At 33.0% G+C, this 20513-nt stretch overlaps 1 protein-coding gene and 1 pseudogene across 1 annotated transcript; one reads left to right on the top strand and one right to left on the bottom strand.

The window, feature by feature from the left end:
• Positions 1-612: 612 nt before the first annotated feature.
• Positions 613-14704, bottom strand: LOC139505580 (ubiquitin thioesterase OTUB1-like). Its single transcript, XM_071295097.1, has 8 exons — positions 14594-14704; positions 13093-13145; positions 5730-5831; positions 4731-4849; positions 3902-3986; positions 3108-3208; positions 1890-1980; positions 613-911 (listed from the first exon to the last, which is right to left on the bottom strand). The coding sequence occupies exons 1-8, from the start codon at positions 14619-14621 to the stop codon at positions 714-716; spliced, it is 777 nt and encodes a 258-aa protein (XP_071151198.1). The 5' UTR covers positions 14622-14704; the 3' UTR covers positions 613-713.
• A 298-nt stretch (positions 14705-15002) lies between these two features.
• On the top strand, positions 15003-17227 carry LOC139505581 (tigger transposable element-derived protein 6-like; annotated as a pseudogene).
• The last annotated feature ends 3286 nt before the right edge of the window (positions 17228-20513 follow it).

Here is a 20513-nt window from a genome sequence, read left to right as displayed (position 1 = left end):
TTGAGGTCAAGTGAAACTGTCTGACGAGCATGAAGACCTTGCAAGGTATGCACATACCAAATATAGCCATCCTATTACTCATTACAAGAGAGTAGTTAACATTACAAAAAATCTTTTTTTCAAGTAGTCACTGAACCATGAAAATGAGGTTAAAGACAATGGACATGTGACAGATGGAAACTTCATAACAGAAATTCTATGTACAAAATATGAACCATCCAGGGCTTCCACCTTCTAAAATACACAGCTTTTAAGAACTAAGCTAATGCAGCCGCCATCTTCGGATACCTATTCCTATGTCAAGTTTTCTGCGAAAAAAAGTCACAGGCTCGACAAAAAAACCCAAGTCCATAATCATAATGGCATTTATCAGTAAAATACGAAAAATGAAAGTAAAAGTTTTCAAAATTTGCTCTGGATACTAATTTACTGTAATGTAGGTGTGACAAAGTAATTGATGTAAAAATAAACTTTAACCACATACTGAACCTAAAAGTTGACGCCACCAATGCCACTGCTGCGTATGGAATCTAGAACCACTGAGTCTCACTTTCCCTAAAGAAATTTCATAGGTTTGTAAAAAAAATATGAAAAATACACAACTTTACAGTATAAGAAATTTGAATCTTTATAAATTTTTATACATTTGATAAAAAGTAATAAACAAAAAGAAGACAATAAACATCGTATTATGCAAAATGAATTTTGTTTTGTCATGAATATAACACGTCATAATGTCCAGGTCTGTATAATAAAGTAATGGAAGGTTTAGAGTCCTCTGGAAAGACGTGTAGATTACATTTACTTCCTTCACTATGATCCATATATAACACTTGTACTGGTACCCCTAGTGCTTGTGTTAGAGCTGTTATGTGTATGTGATCACTCTCTTTTCCCATTGGTTCAACTTCCTATAAAACAAAATAAATAAGGCCATAAAAAAGAACAGATTTGTTTGCCCAAACGCTACCTACCCAGAAAAAAGCTGCCTACTCAAATTCTTTTATTGTCCTGATTTTTTTTTAATCAGATAGGCATGAAGACTAATAAACACCCGATACTTCAATTTCTCTTTTTGAAAAAAAAAAAAGAAAATGCCTACCTACCTACCCACTGTCGCAACCTTTGGGTGGGGTTTGGGCGAACCAAAATATTTTTAATTGTGGCCTAAATCAATACATTATTTTGACTGAAGCTTGTTCATAATTATAAGCAGTAGACATATGCAAATGAAATTTCAGAAATAACCAGTCTTTGATCTAATTCATTAATGTAAATGCTTAGCAGGGAAGTCGGACGAACAAAAAATCGGACACACAGACACAAAAATATAATGCCCCTAATAGGGGCATAAAAAATTGAACAGCCCACAAAAGAGGAAGCATCTAGAGGTCAGTATCCATTCTTTATCAATAAACAGGTTTTAAAGGTGTCAAAGCTTAGACGCATAAATAAATTTGTAAGTAAAATAACATGAAAATGTGATATGAGGGCCACATGAAATCTATCAATGATGTGAATATGCAGAATAAAAGGTTTAAAGTACCTCCTTCAACCTTGTGCAAAACCTAAACAATACAGAAGGCAAAAAATCTCATTAAAACAACTGCTTCATTTTCAAACAATCTGTATGGAATTATTCTATGAAGCTTGCTGACATCCTTTCAATGGTCTTAAATGAGTTTCAACAGAAGATATACATCTTTTCTTATTTCCATGAACATAGCAAAATAAATCAGTGGCGGATCCAGAACTTTTCATAAGGGGGGCCCCGCTCCAGTCATGCTTCAGTGATTCTCTATATAATCAATCAAATTTTTTCCACGAAAGGGGGGGGGGGGGGGGGGGGGCCCAGGCCCCCAGGATCCGCCTATGTAAATAATACTTACATGACCACAAAAATCTTTAACTGTGGCATAACCTTCTATAAAATTAGCATAAAATTCATGTTCCTTTTGTAACAGACCAGACACGATCAACCTGTTGAACATAAAACAAATTAAAACAAGGATTCTGAGAGTATTGAATGGCAATACAGTCCCCTACCGATTAAAAATTCATTGTATTGGAACAAAATTCTAACTTGATCTACATGTTAACTTGTCATGGTGTAATATATATATATAACAAATATCAAATCAATATCTTCAAGCATGACAAAAGTAGTGTTGAAAACCATTATTTAAGTGAATTCCAAGTCCATGGACCATAACTCTGCACAAAATCATCAAACAGGAACAATATATAAACTTGATCTGTAACTTGTCATGATAAAACAATACTGTATACACTTACTATCAAATATATATCTTTAAGCACGAAGAAAAAAAGAGTGGAAAACTAATTTGCTTGACTGACGGATGGACAGACATACAGATTAGATATAAAGACCCCTTCGACTTCGTCTGTAAGAGTCTAATAAAATAGGAGAGCTAATTAGTTTCAATTACAAATCAAATTTTTTCTGTCATATCTTCTAATGTTAACAAAGTTGAATCACAATTCAACTTTTAAGTGATGAACAAATTTTGAAATAAAAGAGTGAAGAACTTGAAACATCAAACATGGTCTTCAATTTCTTCTTCGTTAATATGTATTCAATTACCAAAGAACTAGAGCTGTGAGTGAACCTCAAAAGGATACAGAATACTATTAGTGTTTTGAAATTAGTAAATTTGATTTATTTTCCCTTTAGCATGTATGACCAGGATTCTAATCCATAATGCATATAACTGTGTAAATAAGGCATTACCCATTTTTTTCTTTTTTTTTCTTTTTGATGATTTAATTTAGGTCAGTATGACAATATTTCAGCAATGTTTCATTCCAAAGATAATCAATATGTAGTAAAAGGCATATTTTTTATTCATCTGTTATGTACAAAGCCTTAAAAACTCTGGATATTAAACCAATTTTATAAGCATACATTTATATGAAAAATTGGAATCTATCAATTAAAGCACTTACACAGATGTGTTTTCATGTAAAGTTTTGTTTTATAAATGTATAAGATAAACAGACTTAAAACAGTCATTAGTTTATTCAGTCAAAAGTAAATTGATAAAAGTTCCTAGACTTTGTAATGAAAAAAAAGAACATTAAGTTACCTTAGGTAAACCACCAGGTAATCTGAGAGACCTTGGTCATTAAACATGGATATTAATTCTTCTTGATCTATGGTTTCTAGTTTGGTAACTGCTTCCATAAACTGCATGAAGCAAAGAAAACAGAAGATATTAATAAAAGTTCTATACGAAAAAATTTAAACTGATTTTAGCCAGAAAAATTGTGAAACAGAAAATTCAAAATTGTTGCCTCTAGTAATTTGTTTTTTTGATACTAGTACTGCTTTTCCAAATCATGTGCTCATTCTAATTTTGGTTTGAGTTAGTGGTAGTTTCACTGGTATGGCTGAACTATTCAGGTAGTATTTTACAGCTTTTACTTATATAATACATGTAGGTATGTATATTTATATGTAAAATAAAAGAGTTGTTAATTGAATAGCAATGAAATATCAAACCTAACAACACAATAAAAACCTGTAAAAAAACAGAGGTGATATATTTATCTTTTTAATATTGGTCAATAAAATCAGAGTGGTGTGTACTGGGTTGGTCATTATTGTGAATGCTACAATTTTGACACGCCTTCTGATCTTTTGAATTCATGACTTGATAGATAAGAACAGAACGTATAGCCAAAACTGAGAATTGTAGAGTTGAAGAATTGTAGTAAAAATATACATACTAAGTTTGATAATATAAAATGATAACTAAAAGATTAAGTTTTTAACTATAATTAACCAAGTGAGTAAAACAAGGATCTATTAAAATAATCTTTAGGTAACAAGGAGGTTTCAGTATTGTGTGGATGCCTTAATTCTTTGTCAGAATCTTACATTAGTATGAAAGTCTTCTATTGTAAACTGTGGAAAACCAAGGGTGATCAGATCATCTTTTGTTTTGTCACAAACCTCATGGAATCTACAATTAAAATGTGAAATAGCCAGTAATCTTTATGTATAATTATCCCAGGCATAGATTACGGTAGCCGTATTTGGCACAACTATTTGGAATTTTGGATCCTCAATGCTCTTCAACTTTGTACTTGTTTGGCTTTATAAATATTTTGATATGAGCGTCACTGATGAGTCTTTATATGTAGACGAAACGTGCATCTGGCGTACTTAATTATAATCACAAGTATAAACTATTTTGATATCTTTTCAACTTGTTTTGCCTATAGGTAAGTATTGCAATTATACAAGAAACTAGATGTTACAAGAATATGAATTATGCAAAGTTATCTAAATTAGATTACCTTCCATCATTGTTGTTTATACATAACCTATTGCTGTTAAAAGCTTACTACCTTTGGAGACAACTACTGTAAACAAACTTATTTTAGTGGTTACTTTATTTAGCATTTTGCCCTATCTATCCTTTTTCACTGTGATTTAATTTTGCCTTAATCAAATTTACTCATAGTAGATGAAGTAAGAATGATTTATTTTTTACATTTTTTCAACAATTTATTTTCGCATTATTTTCTACTCATGAAAGTAGCAAAAGTAATTTGGTTTTCAGTATTTAAAATTTTGTAATTGTATACTTGAATTTAATTTTTTTTATGTCAATGAATGTACTCAGAAACATTTTTTTAACTTGTTTTGCTCATCTCAAACTGACAGAAGTCATGCTGAACTCATTATTTTTAAACTAACCAACCTTTTGTAGTCTGCTTTATCGGTCAAGAAATTTTCAAAGCAGGCATAACCATATGCTCGAAAGAAACAGTTTCCATCAGCTCTTGTTTTTCGAACACATTTATATGTTGATTTCATTTCCTAGAGAAAAAGAAATGTTATACAATTTAAAAAGAATTCAGACCAATAACAATAGTTATCTGCTCTTAAATTCAGGGGACATTATATTTTATTCAGAATCTTCACAGGGGATATGTACCGATTATCAGGTTATCTGCATGTTGATATCGTAAAATATCAGCTGCGAGACATAATATGAAGCTTTTTGTTGAGTGAGCGTAGCGAACGAGATCAAAAAGCCTTCATATAATGTCAAGCAGCTGATATTTTACAATATCAATATGCAGATAATCTGATAATCGATTTATCGGGCTATATTTGCGTGATTCAGAAGTGTTTTCTTTGTTTCACCAGGACACAAAAGATGACTTGATAAGTTCGGATCAAAGTTATTAACGTCGGGTCAAACATTATGACGTCGCTGATATGTCCGGGTCAAAGTTATTAAGGCCGGGTCAACGTATTTGACGTCACAAAGACATGATACGGAATAATATTAAGAGCTGAACAAAGTGATATAAACAGTGGGACGACCGATAAGGGTCAATATCTGTGTGCATTCACAACACTTAAATTTTAAAAGAATATTTACATTACACATTTTTACATTAAACATCTTTTTTTCTGATTTTTTTTTTCAATTTCTCTTGTTCTTTCTTTTGATCATGTTGATTTTGATTGACGTGAAACTAAAGCAAATTAATTCATTATGCTTAAAAAATACTCAAAACTTAGGTTCATTCAGTCACTCAGTAAATTATTGATTACAATTTTGGAAACAACACTGACATATTTTCAAGATGAAAAAGTTCTGTCAAAGTGATGTGTGAAGAGTCTTTTCTGAGGGCATAATTCTCAAGAGGAGGAGGAATATGTTATTATATAACAATCATTTATCTACCTCTATTTTTCTGACAAAAACTTGATCTTCACCAGCAGTGTATTCTTTTATTACTTGATCCAGACCAATTCTGTCACTGATTAAAGGCTGTGCATCAGCTATCTACAAAACATTAAATCAAACTTTCCTTAATTAATAAAACAGTCAATGTAAACAAATCAATATGTCATCACTGCAACATGTTCCTTGAAATATCTGATACATGTTTTCATTTGTAAATACTATGGCATAATACATGTAACAAAAAAACAAAACGTGTATTGACATGATTTTTTGTTGGTTGCAGTAGCACATTTACAAATATTCACAATCATCCCCCATCCTTCTGCCTTGATGGTTTTGATGGATTTTGTTAACTAAAAATATAAATTTAAAGGTACTGGTGAAACAAAGTAAATTGTTTGTACTAATTTTCCCCTTTCGCTACCATCTGGTCAGGTCTAGTCTCAAAGTCTTTCAAGTTTCAGGATAGTGTCAGCTTACATCTTTTTATTCTTTTTTAGTTCACATGGCCCGAAGGGCCAAGTGAGCTTTTCTCATCACTTTGCGTCCGTCATCGTCGTCTGTTAACTTTTACAAAAATCTTCTCCTCTGAAACTACTGGGTCAAATTTAACCAAACTTGGCCACAATCATTATTGGGGTATCTAGATTAAAACCAACCAAGATGGCCCCATGGCTAAAAATAGAACATAGGGGTAAAATGCAGTTTTTTGCTTATAACTCAAAAACCAAAGCATTAAGAGCAAATCTGATGGAGGTCAGATTGTTTATCAGGTGAAGATCTATCTGCCCTGAAATTTTCAGATGAATCAGACAACCTGTTGTTGGGTTGCTGCCCCTGAATTGGTAATTTTAAGGAAATTTTGCTGTTTTTGTTTATTATCTTGAATATTATTATAGAGATAAACTGTAAACAGCAATAATGTTCAGCAAAGTAAGATTCACAAATAAATCAACATGACCGAAATGGTCAGTTGACCCCTTTAGGAGTTATTGCCCTTTATAGTCAATTTTTAACCATTTTTCGTAAATCTTAGTAATCTTTAACAAATATCTTCTCCTCTGAAACTACTGGGCCAAATGAATCCAAACTTTGCCACAATCATCTTTGGGGTATCTAGTTTAAAAAAATGTGTCCAGTGACCCGGCCAAGATGGCCACCACAGCTCAAAATAGAACATAGGGGTAAAATGCAGTTTTTGGCTTACAACTCAAAAACCAAAGCATTTAGAGCAAATCTGACAGGGGTTAAATCGTTTATCATGTCAAAATCTATCTGCCCTGAAATTTTCAGATGGATCGGACAACCTGTTGTTAGGTTGTTGCCCCTGAATTGGTAATTTTAAGAAAATTTTGCCGATTTTTGTTATTATCTTGAATACATGTATTATTATAGATAGAGATAAACTGTAAACAGCAATAATGTATAGCAAAGTAAGACCTAAAAATAAGTCAACATGACCCCTAAGGGGTTATTGTCCTTAATAGTAAATTTTTAACAATTTCATAAAATTTGTAAATTTTTACTAACATTTTCCACTGAAACTACTGGGCCAAGTTCATTATAGATAGAGATAATTGTAAGCAGCAAGAATGTTCAGTAAAGGAAGATGTACAAACACATCACCATCACCAAAACACAATTTTGTCATGAATCCATCTGCGTCCTTTGTTTAATATTCACATAGACCAAGGTGAGCGACACAGGCTCTTTAAAGCCTCTAGTTTCTATAATTATTTTATCATTGAATTTGTCCATTGTTGAAGACCTACAAACGTGTGTTGACCTCTATTAGGCTCTAGTTTCTCTTGGGGTTGCTGTCTTATTGATGTATACCACACATGGTCTTTTTTTCATATATATTCAGTATAATATAGTATGCTATACACCTATTCTTCGTTAAAGTGTACATGTCAAAAAATAAAGCTGTGAAAGTTAAAACCTTTTAATTGATTTATCTGTTTCGTTTTCGGAAAGAACAACTATTAAACTAACAATGTGCAAAATTTAGCGACTCAGGCTCAAATGATAAATATTTTACACAATTTTACATCAATGCAACAAAACAGTAATTGTAATCTACGTTTCAACAATATATCCAATCTAAAAAACCTTTATCTTGAAAATGTATAATACTTATAAATTTTGGCAAAAGAAAAAAAGATTCTATGATAATAAATACTGGGGCATCGAAAAGGGTTATACGAAAGGAGGTTAATAATAAAAAAAAATAACATCCAATGCTTATCGTATTTTTGGGTTTGCAATGTAGTTTTACAAAGGCTTATCTTCCAGCTACTCTACAAAGGTTACCGTCAGAAAGTTAAGTAGCCTATTTTTGTTACAGTAAAACAATGGGTTAGTGCTTGGACTTATTTCAGACCTGAAATGATTATGTTTACTCCTACCAATTTTATTTCAGATTGACTTCGGTAACGTAAATTACAATTGATGTGTCACGTAGATTACAATTTCACAATATCCAAACAATGACCGACACACAAGTAAAAAATAAAATCTAAGTGATAATCTGTGAAAACAAGAAGACAAATATTTAAAAAAATGATGATAGACAAAATCCAAGTGGTGTTGGTTATCTTTGGACTAAAATGTAACCATAAATTGACTAACTCTTTGTGAAAAGATGTTTTTAGGCTTAAAGAAAACATTAAGCTTTATTTTGACAATTTAATTTGATGGTGTTTAGTATATGTAGAAAGTTGTAACATAAAATTTGAAAAGGCATTGACGTTTTACTAATAGTTTTAAGAAAAACACCGGTAACGTAGATTACCATATTTCCATCAAAGTTGTTATAAAAATCAAAAGTTTATATAAACGGTACCAATGAAGCCCTTTGTTTAATGTACAATCTTTTTTACAAAATACAATGAAAAATTCAATAGACTAACAAAAACACAGTCCTTGTACAATTTGCTTGTATTTATTAAAGTTATTTCATTTTTTTCAGTATTTTCTCCTTGTCACCAACGTCGATTTGGAAACTTCGCCCACTTCTTCCCACAGCACTGGGTTCTATGATTTGGCAAAGAATATCCGTTCTTTTCATGTTTAGAATATCCGGCGGTAATGGCCATTTGAACAAAGATTTCGAATCATTAATTGTTCTTGTAGGTCGTAGAAATTTTATTTCAAGTTCGTCATCTGAATCAATTGTTATTACTTTACCAATGTGCCATTCGTCGTCATATGTTACTGCAACCCAATCTCCTTCAACAATGTCCTTACTCGCATCTTCGGAGGTCACGGCATCATCTTGTTTATACCGATTATCACCCGGTGTCGTTGTTTCAGGTTCATCGTGCTCGTCCCCCTGTGTAACTCTCAGATTGGTTTCTACGGTTTGCTCAACATTTCGCCTTGATTTTACTATTACTCCTTCGCTGTAATCATGTAAAGTTCCAACAATACAGTATTCACAATAGCATGATGTTGTGCATGTTTTGACTCTTCCTTTAGAAACTGATGCAACTTGATGGACCTGCATTGTTCCCTTCAAAGCGATGAGTGACTTGTTGATTTCTTCGACTTCCTTTCTACATATATCAATGTCCTTTGAAGACACGAAGCGATAAGATGCACTTTTATGCAATGGTCCAACTTTTTCAAAGTAATCTGAAGCATTTTGAACTACGATCTTTCCCTGTCTGATGGCCAAGTCGGCTGTCCTCTTTGACGTACCCCCTATGCCATCACAGGGGCCTTTCCCATGTCCTGTCTCAAAGTAGTTCCAGATTGCCTGAATTCCTAACAGATTTTTGTGATCAGACACGACATAAAATGCTGACTTATTTCGGTATTGTGAACTAGGAGAATCCGTCCAATAATGTACCATTTTAATATCGTTAACCGCTGCTTTCATTTCAATCACAATGTCTTTGATGAAAGCATAAACTGCCCCAAAATTGTGTCCTAAATCATCAGAAACATATACAAAGTTTTTGTGTTTCAAAGTGTCTGAGTTTTCTTTAAAATAAACTACAACAGGATGCAGTGTAACAGTAGTACCATTCCAGTATGCACTTTGCACCTCGTCTGCTGAACTACACGCAAAATTTTCTGCAAAGTCCATCTGGACAAGAATATGACCTGGAGGTAAGTTTTCCTTAAGGGTACTGATTGCGGCATACTGAGCTTTGACTCTTTGTACATGTTGGGAAAATTCGCAAATCTGTTTATTCATTATTGAATTAAAGTCTTCTTTCTTTAAAGTTTGGTCAACTATGACTGTTTTCTTCCTTCCGTCTGGCATGTCTACCTTTTTCCACTGACTGAAGACGACTTCTTCATCTACTAAGGAGCTAAGAAAAGTGTTGGCAGGAGTAGTTCTTAGTTTTCGTATGAATTCATCAGGGTTCAATGGCACCGATGCGCCTGCTTTTTTCATCGATTTTAACGCAAGAGCCATATTTTGATGTTTCTGACAAAGGCATTTATTTCTACTGAGATACCTAGTCAGCCCTATGTTCTTTGGTCTCATTGTGCAAAAGCGAGAAAAAGAAACATTACTTGATGTTTCTGTTTTATATTTAAGATGCAGAAACGCCATGTTATCATTTAGGATTCTTTTCTGAACATGTCCATCTTCCGTTTTTGTTTTGTCATTTTTACCAGGCATCTCCCTGCTGTTGTCATCTCTTTCTAGGAAATTTAATATATCTTTGCGAAGGCTCTCACGCTTAATGCGGTTCCTTGTTCTTTTCCGTACTTTTGCCCAATCTTTTTTTCGTTTTTTTACAAGACGACTTCTTCTAATGCCTGTACTTTGACTAAGCGTCTTTATGAGCTTGTATTCTTTCAGTTTGCTGCTTGATACAATACTCGTTACAATAGCTTTTGCTTGCTGGTCACTTTTGTTATATACATCCTCGATTTCATCTGTCAATAGATTTGCTAAGACAAGTTTGTTCTTCACAGTTTTGGGAATTTTGCTCGGTGACAAGCCTTCATCTCTTAATTCTTTATATGTCCTTTTCCTAGGAGTAAGTTTTTCTGTTCCACTTTTTGATGAACTCGGGCCATCATTTCCATGTGTGTCATTTCCTGTTTCTTTATCTTGTCCAACATTTTCGGATGATTTGTTTTGTGTAGTTCTCTTTACAAGTCTTTCGTACCTTTTAGAGACGGTTTTGTATTTTCTTTGTGTATTAATATTTTCACCTTTCAAGCGTTCGATTTCCCGATTGCATTTGGCGACTTGTCTGCTAATTCTTTTTCTAGTACGATTTTTCGGATTTTGACATGGTAGTCTGACTACAAGTGGAGTTGAAATGGGATTATCTGTGCTTGAGCTAACGACTTGTTCTTGCTCTTGTGATGTAGATTCAACTTGCTGAGATGGCTGGCTTGTACTTGGTTCAATAGTGGATTGTCTGTTGCGTTCTCTATGTTTTTGAACAAGCTTCCGAACTTTTTTCCTTCTCTTTTCCTGGTCAGTTTTTGACCGTTCAGCTATGGGTACATAGTATGCCTTGGTCCTCTGTCTTTCCTTTTCTAGGTAGGATTCCCCTTCTTGTTGTTTCTTACGGTCCCTATATGCTTTCTGCTTCTCTGCCTTGGTCATAGGCATCCTACAATACAAAGAAGTCAAAATGTAATCTACGTTACCTTACATAGTAATCTACGTTACCATACATTATAAGCTTTTATTCGATATAATTTTAAAGTTACGAGTGTGTTATTTGTAATCAAACATACAGTGAATGTCTCCCAAGAAGGACGAAGTAGACAGGCAATTAATAATAAGCAAATAATAAGTATAATCCATGGTTTTATTGCTTTGGTCTTGTACAAAATGTAATATACGTTACCTTAACAAAATCACTATCTATTGTATACTTGTATGAACACAATTTTAATTTATGATGAACTTGAGTCTTACAATATTGTTTTCTATGTTTCATGTAAGTTTCTGTTATGTAGTGTGTAAATATATAAAGTAACACGCACATGAACTAAAGGTAAACAGAGAAAAACAATGCAAAATCCTAACATGACCTCTAGAGATTTAGTCCGTTTCCAAGGTGTCTATCTTTTAATAATTAAGTAGCCAGGTAAATAGTTATACAAATATATGTTTTCTTTTATAAAATCAAATAGTCTTACCTTCCTTGGTTCAACAGCGGCAATAACTGTAGGTATATTAATGCAGTATATATTTGAATTTTGCTGCCCTTGTAACTTTTCAAAGCATCGGAAATGACGTAAAAAACGTAAAATCCACAACATTGACGGTGCGATAATGTCCCAATTACGTGTCTCCAACAAAAAAGACATCGCTGTTCATTCCTATGTAACTGTTAGTATAAAACCGGAACGTAAATTACAGAACGTAAATTACACAATTTCATTCCATGACGGTTTTTCTCAAGAAAAAATGTTACGAAGAAATGATTTTAGGGGGGATTCATTTAAGCTTGATAATGGTTGAGTTATAATTAATCGCATTATAGGCAATTGGATAAAGTTCTGCGAGATTAAACAGAACGTAGATTACTTTCTTAAAAAAACTCTTGTATCTACCTTTGAATGACGTGTTATACTTATGATAACATAGAAACTGAATTAAAGTTAGGTGTTTTTTTTAAATATATGATTGTTTGCAATATTGTTTTTAAGTATTTTATTATTTTATGATCATATCTTCTCATAAAAATTACGAGCGAGGTGTTCGAGTAACGTAGATTACCAAAATCAGGCGACAAGCTTTAAAGTTCAATTACGCTTATAATTATGTTGATACTTAATTAAAACTTTTTGGAAACTCTTATTTTTGGTATAATTACATATTTTAATATGATAAAGCTCATACTGTTCCATTATTGTGACAATATCGCGGAGTATAAAAGTCTTACCTTTAAGGGCGACATGGAGATTTTCATTGAGTATAGCATATTCATCAATATATTTTTTTTTAATTTACAGATGTTTGACTTAATCATCTCGCCTAAATGTTAGATATTGTGTACTTATACATTGTTGTACTAAAAAACAATGATGTTTTATCAACTATTTCCATATTTTACTGACAACTGTCGGCGACCATTAAAAATGCAAATGTGCACTTTAACGAAGAATAGGTGTATATATACAATGTACTTTGAATTATTGTTTTGATTTTTATTTTGAAAGTCACTTGAAGGTTGTCAAGAATTGACCTTAAAAACAAATTTAAAATGACCAACTAATACAATACGCCAAAACATTTTCTATTGACCATGTTGGTATTTCCACTATCTTTAAATGTTTATGTAAATATCAAAATGTGGTGTACTTCCTATAAATATTGTGATGATATTGTCATTCACTTTCCTACAATAAATCAAATACAATAACTTACATCTTTTTCTATTTGTCTTTGTTGCTCAAGAGTAGCTTCATCGTAATTCAATTCTGTAATGATAAATATGTAATTACACATTTAGGATTATTGGTAAACAAAGCTAATACTTATACAGGAACCATGCATTTCTAAAGCCTAGAAAAAAGGTCTTCAGACGGGGTTGTTAACTTCTTGACATATCCCCCCATTTCCAATCTCAGTTAAAACATGTATATTGCCATTCAAGTTACGAAACTTATATTTAATATAAGCACATACATTCATGCATTATGTAAATATGGATTGGAATATAAGCAAAATCTAAATTATTTCCAGTTACTGTAGCAATTACCAAAGTTTTTTATAAATGAAATTTAAACGACAGGGTGAGTATTGCATATTATAACTAAATTTAAATTGCAAAAAAAATCATCTTTATGTTTTGCCTTTTTTCAAAAATCAAAATAATAAATGCACTTAAAATGTTTTGAATTTATGGTTGTTTATTCAAATGTTGATGAAAATCATGGTAATGTTTTCATTCATTTATGTGCATATGATCAAGACATTCAGATGAAGGGGAGGTAGATGTATGCTAATGAGGATAGCAAAAAGCTTGCAAAAGAAGCTGAAATAAGAAAGAATGAATTTGGGTACATGTATATATACATATTTTATCTGTACATGTATAATCTGGTTTAAAAAAACTTCCTTAAACATGTTAAAAGTGATCTGGTGTGAAAATGAAAGTAACATTTAAAAAATCAATTATAATTGCTGACTAGTAATAAAACATACATGCAAAATCCACTTTTTAAAAGCAAATATTACAACCACCAGGATCTTATCAAGAAGCACAGGTTTCATATACTACATTTATATCTTAATTGTAGTTACGACGTATATGAGGATCATATCCGCTATCATAAAGCATGAGCATAAAAGATTTATTTAAAGTTGGTTATACACTTAACAATACAACATAAGCTCTGTAGAGCTTTTATCCGACATAATTTGTGAACAGAATATTCCAAGGGATAACCAAAAATTTGTGTCCATAAAATTGTTGAAGGAGGGTGGGTCAGAGGGGTCTTGATCCCGAAATCCAGGGCTTATAAACATGAAATCCTTTAATACAGAGGGTCCTGAATTTAAAGAAATTTAAATCCCGACATCTGAAATTGAAAAAAAGATTTCCCTGATCCCGAAAGGATCAATCCCGAAATCCCAACTTAAAAACACTCGATCCTGGAGTCCCGATAAAGGTCCATTCCAACCTCTTGCAGCGATGATTTCAACTTCAACACTTGGAACTCTTGGTTGATCTAATAGCTTCCTTGTGAGCAACGCTCTATGATCTATCAACGAAATGATGAAGATGAGTATAAATTATTTCAGGATTTACTTTTTTAAGGATATAAACATTTTTTAAGAGTCCACAATCAGACCACCATGCTTTATTTTAAGACGCATAATTGAAGGAACAATTATTAAAATGACTTAGAGCTAAGTAATGGACCTGGATCAAACTGAAAGTCGTCTGCCATATCTATTTCTTGCAATGGATAAGTAGTTTTCTTGATTTTGAGCTAACCGGAAGTTGATATATTTTTGTTCTTAGTCTAAAAAGTTCTTGAAAAACTTCAACTTTTCTCTTGTGTGAAAACACAATAGAGATTTAGTCCTTAAGTTTGGCCTTCACCTTACTAAACAGCAGACGATTTTTGAAAGAAGTTCACAAAGAAATGAATGATGCCAGGTATTCAATAAAACAAAAGATTTCAAAGAACCAGAGGAAAATAAGTTAAAACACATTCCGATATATATTTTTTTATTTTTTTCTGAAGTCTACACACTCAGAAATACCACTTATAAAGTCTGAAATATCTGACAATCAACTTGACATCACAGTGAAATTGGCACATAATATGAGGCAGGCATTACCTGTAAATGGGGACGAAGTCTGTATGAATTATTTTTTTGTAACTTAAATATTTGTTTTAAAAAAAAGAAACGGAAATACCGTAACATTTCCGATTTTGGTTCTGTTGTTAGGGATTTAGTTGTGACGTTATTTAAATTATGACATCATATGCAATGTAAACAATGAAACGCTGTCATCAGGTAACGTTTTTTCATATCAAGGAATTATTAAAAATGAAATTGGTATTGTGCGTTCCTTCCTATTTTATACTAGACTGATAAATATATATTTTACTCAAGTTTCATACAAACGAGACCGGAAAAAGGAAGTACATTGTACAATTCTGCGCAGGTCCGGGATTTCAAACACGACAAAAAAAAATTGAACGATTTTGAGTTCATTAGTACAGTGAAACCTGGTAAAACCGAACCCTGATAAAACCGAATTTCATATCAAACCGAACAATTTCTAAAGTCCCGTAACATTTCTCTATTAATTACCGTTAATTTAACCTGATAAAACCGAATCCTGCCAACACCGAATCCGAACGACATTTAAAGCCCCGTTAGTCAATGTGTATCAAAAATTTACCTGTCAAAATCGATCGATAGCAATCAAAACAATGTAAGTATTTACAATGATATGCATGCGTGATTTAACAATCATAGGCTAGCAGAGGATCCCTTGAGGGTATTTAAATTTTAATTTAATGGTGAGTTGTTTTTATAAACTAATTAGCTTGTACATGTTCACGAATGCAGTGTTAAAATGGAAACTCCTAAGAAGAAACGTAAATTCGACCAAAATGATAAACCTTCTCCATCGCCTAAAAGGGCAAGAAAGGAACTTTCTATTGAAAACAAAATGGATTTAATTAAAGATTCGGAGGCAGTTCCAAAATTTCACAAAAGGATCTAAGTTTAAAATATGGGATCGGGAAAGCTACTGTTTGTGACATTCTTAAACGTAAAGATACATATCGTACTCAATACGAAGAAAACATAGGAAGTAAGCGGAAACGTCATGCCAGTTCAAGTAAATTTTTCGATTTGAATGAACTTCTATTTCGTTGGTTTAAAGGTGCTCGTGAAAAGAACATTCCTTTGAGCGGACCTATCTTACAGGAAAAAGCTTTGGAGTTCGCAAAGGAGCTAAATTTGCCCGAGTTTAAAGCCTCAAATGGATGGCTAGAAAGCTGGCGTTTAAGATACGGTATTGGATTTTTCAAAGTTTGCGGGGAAAGTGCTGATGTGAATCTAAACGTTGTTGCAGAATTTAAAAGTAAATTACCCGAAATTGTTAAAGATTATGACCCAAGGGATACGTTCAATGCCGATGAAACAGGCCTTTTCTTTCGTGCCCTTCCTGACAAGACATTAGCAGAGCGTGGGAAAGAATGTAAAGGGGGTAAAATGTCAAAACAAAGGCTTACTGTTATGCTGTGTTGTAGTGTCAGAGGCGAGAAACTAAAACCTTTAGTCATTGGTAACGCTAATAAACCTAGATGTTTTCGTAATTTGGATGTTAAATCGCTTCCTGTGACTTGGAAGGCAAACAAAAAGTCCTGGATGAATAGCACATTTTTCACTGAATGGGTAAAGGACATTAATCGGGACATGCGGAAAAAAACCAGGTAAAATCGTAATTTTCCTTGACAATGCAACTTCTCACTCGCACAATCTAAAGCTTAGTAATGTTGAATTGAAGTTTTTCCCAGCAAATACGACTTCTAAACTACAGCCACTTGATTTGGGTATTATTCGTGCCTTTAAAGCGAGATATAGAAAGCACATGATCAAACATTTACTGCCACAAATTGACAACTGCAATACAGTTACTGAACTTTGCAAAGAAATAAACGTTTTAAAAGCCATTCACTGGATTAAGAAGTCGTGGAACGAAACTAAATCCACAACAATTGAATCATGTTTTCGTGATGCGGGATTCCCCTTAGAGGCCCCAACAAATGTAGATGAGCCTGAAGACCCGGATGACGACATACCGTTAGCCGATTTAGTGGAACAATTAAGGTCAAGGGATCCGAGTGTACAAATTACAGAAGCTGACGATGTTGATGACAATTTAGCCACCGAATCAGCATTTGACAGTGAGAGGGAACCGGACTTAATCAGGGAATTTACTGGAGATACTTTAATCGAATCCGTCGAAGATATTGACACAGACATTCCAACAGAGGTTCAACCCGGGTTCCGATATGAACCATACTGACATTTTGGATTTATTGACAAAGTTGCGCAATTTTTCTATTTCTAAGGATAGCCGTTACCTAGATCAAACGGAACAAATGATTTCAATGACCGAGGACTTGATTGTAAAAAGCAAACTAGCTACACGTCAGACAACATTGGATAATTATTTCTCTGTACAATGAGATCGATTAACAGTTTGAACTTGCACTTTATTGTTCATTAAAAATTGTAATTGTTTTTTCTGCATCTATAAAATAACTTTTTCATATATTTTATTTTATTTTATTTTATATTGAAACCAACACGACAATACTTGTCATCTGTTGTATTACTTGGTGTCCGTCGTCTGGTGTATTATTTGGTGTCCGTCGTCAGTGTCTAAATTATTTTGCTGTCCACTTCCGTTTACCTCCACAATCCGAACACCTGTGAAAACCGAACAAAACACAAAGTCCCATGGGTGTTCGGTTTGGACAGGTTTCACTGTACAATGAAAAATTCGGGAAATTTTCCCGTATTTTTTTTTTATTGAATTTTCTACCGTTATTGGGGACTCCCCATATAAATAATGTTCTAAAGCCACTGACAGATTGAGACCTGTGTAAAAAGGTTATGCTATGGTTAGAGTTGTACTAAGACAGAGGTCTTCAGATGGCTATAGTTGCTGATGTCTGTGTCATTTGGGTCTCTTGTGGACAGTTGTCTCATTGGCAATCATACCACATCTTTTTTATATAAATTACATTTCCTATGACTAGTCTGAGTAGTCATGAACGTGCATGAAATAATTGCCACTGGACATTAAGCAAACAACAATCAATCATGAGGGTAGTAAGGGATGACATCAAAAGATCGATGTAGGATAAAAAACTTAAATCAAATAGTTTGGGGGTGGGGGGTTAAAATTCTGCAAGTTTTGTTTATCTTAAATCGATTTTTACATATATCCCTATTGGTAAATCAATGTTCCCAAATTAAGTTAAGAGGGGGGTGGGGGGCTCAGTGAAAAAACTATGTGAATTAAGTTTTTTATCCTACATTGAACTTTTGATGTCGTCCCTAACTAATGCTCTTTAATGTCAGGCGTGAAACAGTGATTTTCGGCTACCGTTAGCATCAAATTGGTTAAAATTTTACCGTGATTTGTCAGAGGTCTCCAATAGTTATCGTTACTGTCATTTTTGGAATTTTTTTACGTCATTCGTCAAATTCAGTCAATGTTTTTGTTGTCTAAAAGAAATGGTACATTTTATCGTAATACACCAACCTGTTAACCTCATTTGGCAAGAATTTTTACCGTTATTCGTCATTTGGCAAGAATTTTTATCGTTATTTGTCATGAAGATATCCCCATTACGACCCTCTATCATCAATCCTTTTATTTATTCATGTTTTATTTAAATTAGTTTTGCTCATTATTTATTTCTTTTTTTTTAAATTGACTATCAACATGATCAAGTTTTTTTTATTTAAAGTATCAGGAAATTCAGATATCAATTATCAACATTAAAACAATTGATATAAGTGATTAAATATTGAATAAAAAATGTGAAAGACTGATATCTGTTAAATTCGAAAATTGCACTGTAAGCATTCTCATGAGCAAACCTTAAGGTTTTCTCAAAATTAAATCAAAGTTTTATTTCTTCCATTACTGTGACAAGTTTGAAAGTCAGAGGTGATCAATATAATCATTACAATTAACTAGTTGATTTATGCTCCTTGATAATATGAAAAATTGCATTATTAGCACTCTCTAGCCTACTTTCATAAAGGTACAGTAGATATGAATTCATTTCATATCAAACATTTATATGTCAGACTTAATATGTCATGTTTTGGGTGATTTTAAAATCTTTCCTTTTTGAATATTTTAAGAGGAATTATGTCCCTTTGCCTTAGAATATTATTTATATTCAAAACTGCATTGTAAGCAATCTCTGGTCTTCCTACCTTGCAGATCAACTTTTTAAAAAGAGTTATGCCCCTTGGAAATAAAGCAATAGACAGGACATTTCATTACAGATAATCTGACACCTAATTTCTTGTTTGATATTAATATGAAAATATTTCAAAGAAAACAAAAATGTATCAGACATTTTGTCGCTGGAAAATATAGATGCATGATGTGCAATGGAGGGGGACATTAGAACGCTGTTCTTTAATTATATTTATAACATACCTACATGTATGACACTATAGAGATTGCAATTGTAAACAATTGACCAAATGACAGACCAATTAATTTTGCATCAATCCACAAAAATAAATGAATACACAGTATGGACAGTATGTATCTTTCTGCATTATTTTTTTCAGGGAGAGTCCCCAAAATTATACGGTTGATTCGCCAAGCAAAAGGATTGAATGCCGATCCAGATGATGATTCACTGCTTGATAAACTGACTCCTCATGTTCCTGGAATAGTTACCTTTGCTGATCATAACAGGAAGCTACCATGGTCTACAGAGTATTCAACAGTACTTGTGTTTGCAGATGTTTCAGGTAACCTATTACACAGTGGTCTGATTAAAACTGGTCTAGATATGCTGCATTTTTGTTTATTCAGACATCAACATTTGAAAAAAATGCACTGCTATGACAAAGCAAGAATTTTGTGTTAGCATTTGGTTGATTCGTGCTAAAAATTCATGTACAGTAGTTGTTCAATTTAACATACAATGTGTCCAGCCTACTGCTTGTCTTAAATTTTATTCCAAAACTCTGACAGACTTGATGATTTTCAATATAATTATATGTTTATTTTTACAATTAAGATCTCATCTATAAGAATTTCTGACAAATTAATACTACAATGTTACACAAGCACAACAGATAATGTCATATGTTGAGTAAAATAGTATATTAAGATTAAAGGTACTGTACACTGCATTCATTTGCTTTCAAAGTCCTATCCAGTGGCGGATCCAGGGGGGGGGTTCCGGGGGTGCGCACCCCCCCTTTATTTTTGCCGATCAATGCATTTGTATCGGGACATATGTTTTGCACCCCCCCTTTGCCCTGGGTGCCCTGGGTTAGCACCCCCCCTTTCGAAAATTCCTGCATCCGCCCCTGCTATCTCATAATATAATATTTTAAAAAACATTTAGAAGTTTAATTCAAAATGGATCCATATGATAAATATGAAAAATTTTGGAAACATCTTTTAGAACTTGTAAGTTCTACAATAAATGGGTGAATACAAATTTGTATTTAAAAGAATGAACACTTTAAGGCTTGATCTTATATTGGTAGGTCAGACAGTACTTTTTGACATGCAGGGGTCAGTGACTGACATTTAAAAT

The sequence above is a fragment of the Mytilus edulis genome, unplaced genomic scaffold, assembly GCF_963676685.1.
Source record: "Mytilus edulis unplaced genomic scaffold, xbMytEdul2.2 SCAFFOLD_813, whole genome shotgun sequence".
Lineage (NCBI taxonomy): Eukaryota > Metazoa > Mollusca > Bivalvia > Mytilida > Mytilidae > Mytilus > Mytilus edulis.
The sequence above is the reverse complement of the archived record's forward strand: the minus strand, read 5'-3'. Positions and strand labels throughout refer to the sequence as shown.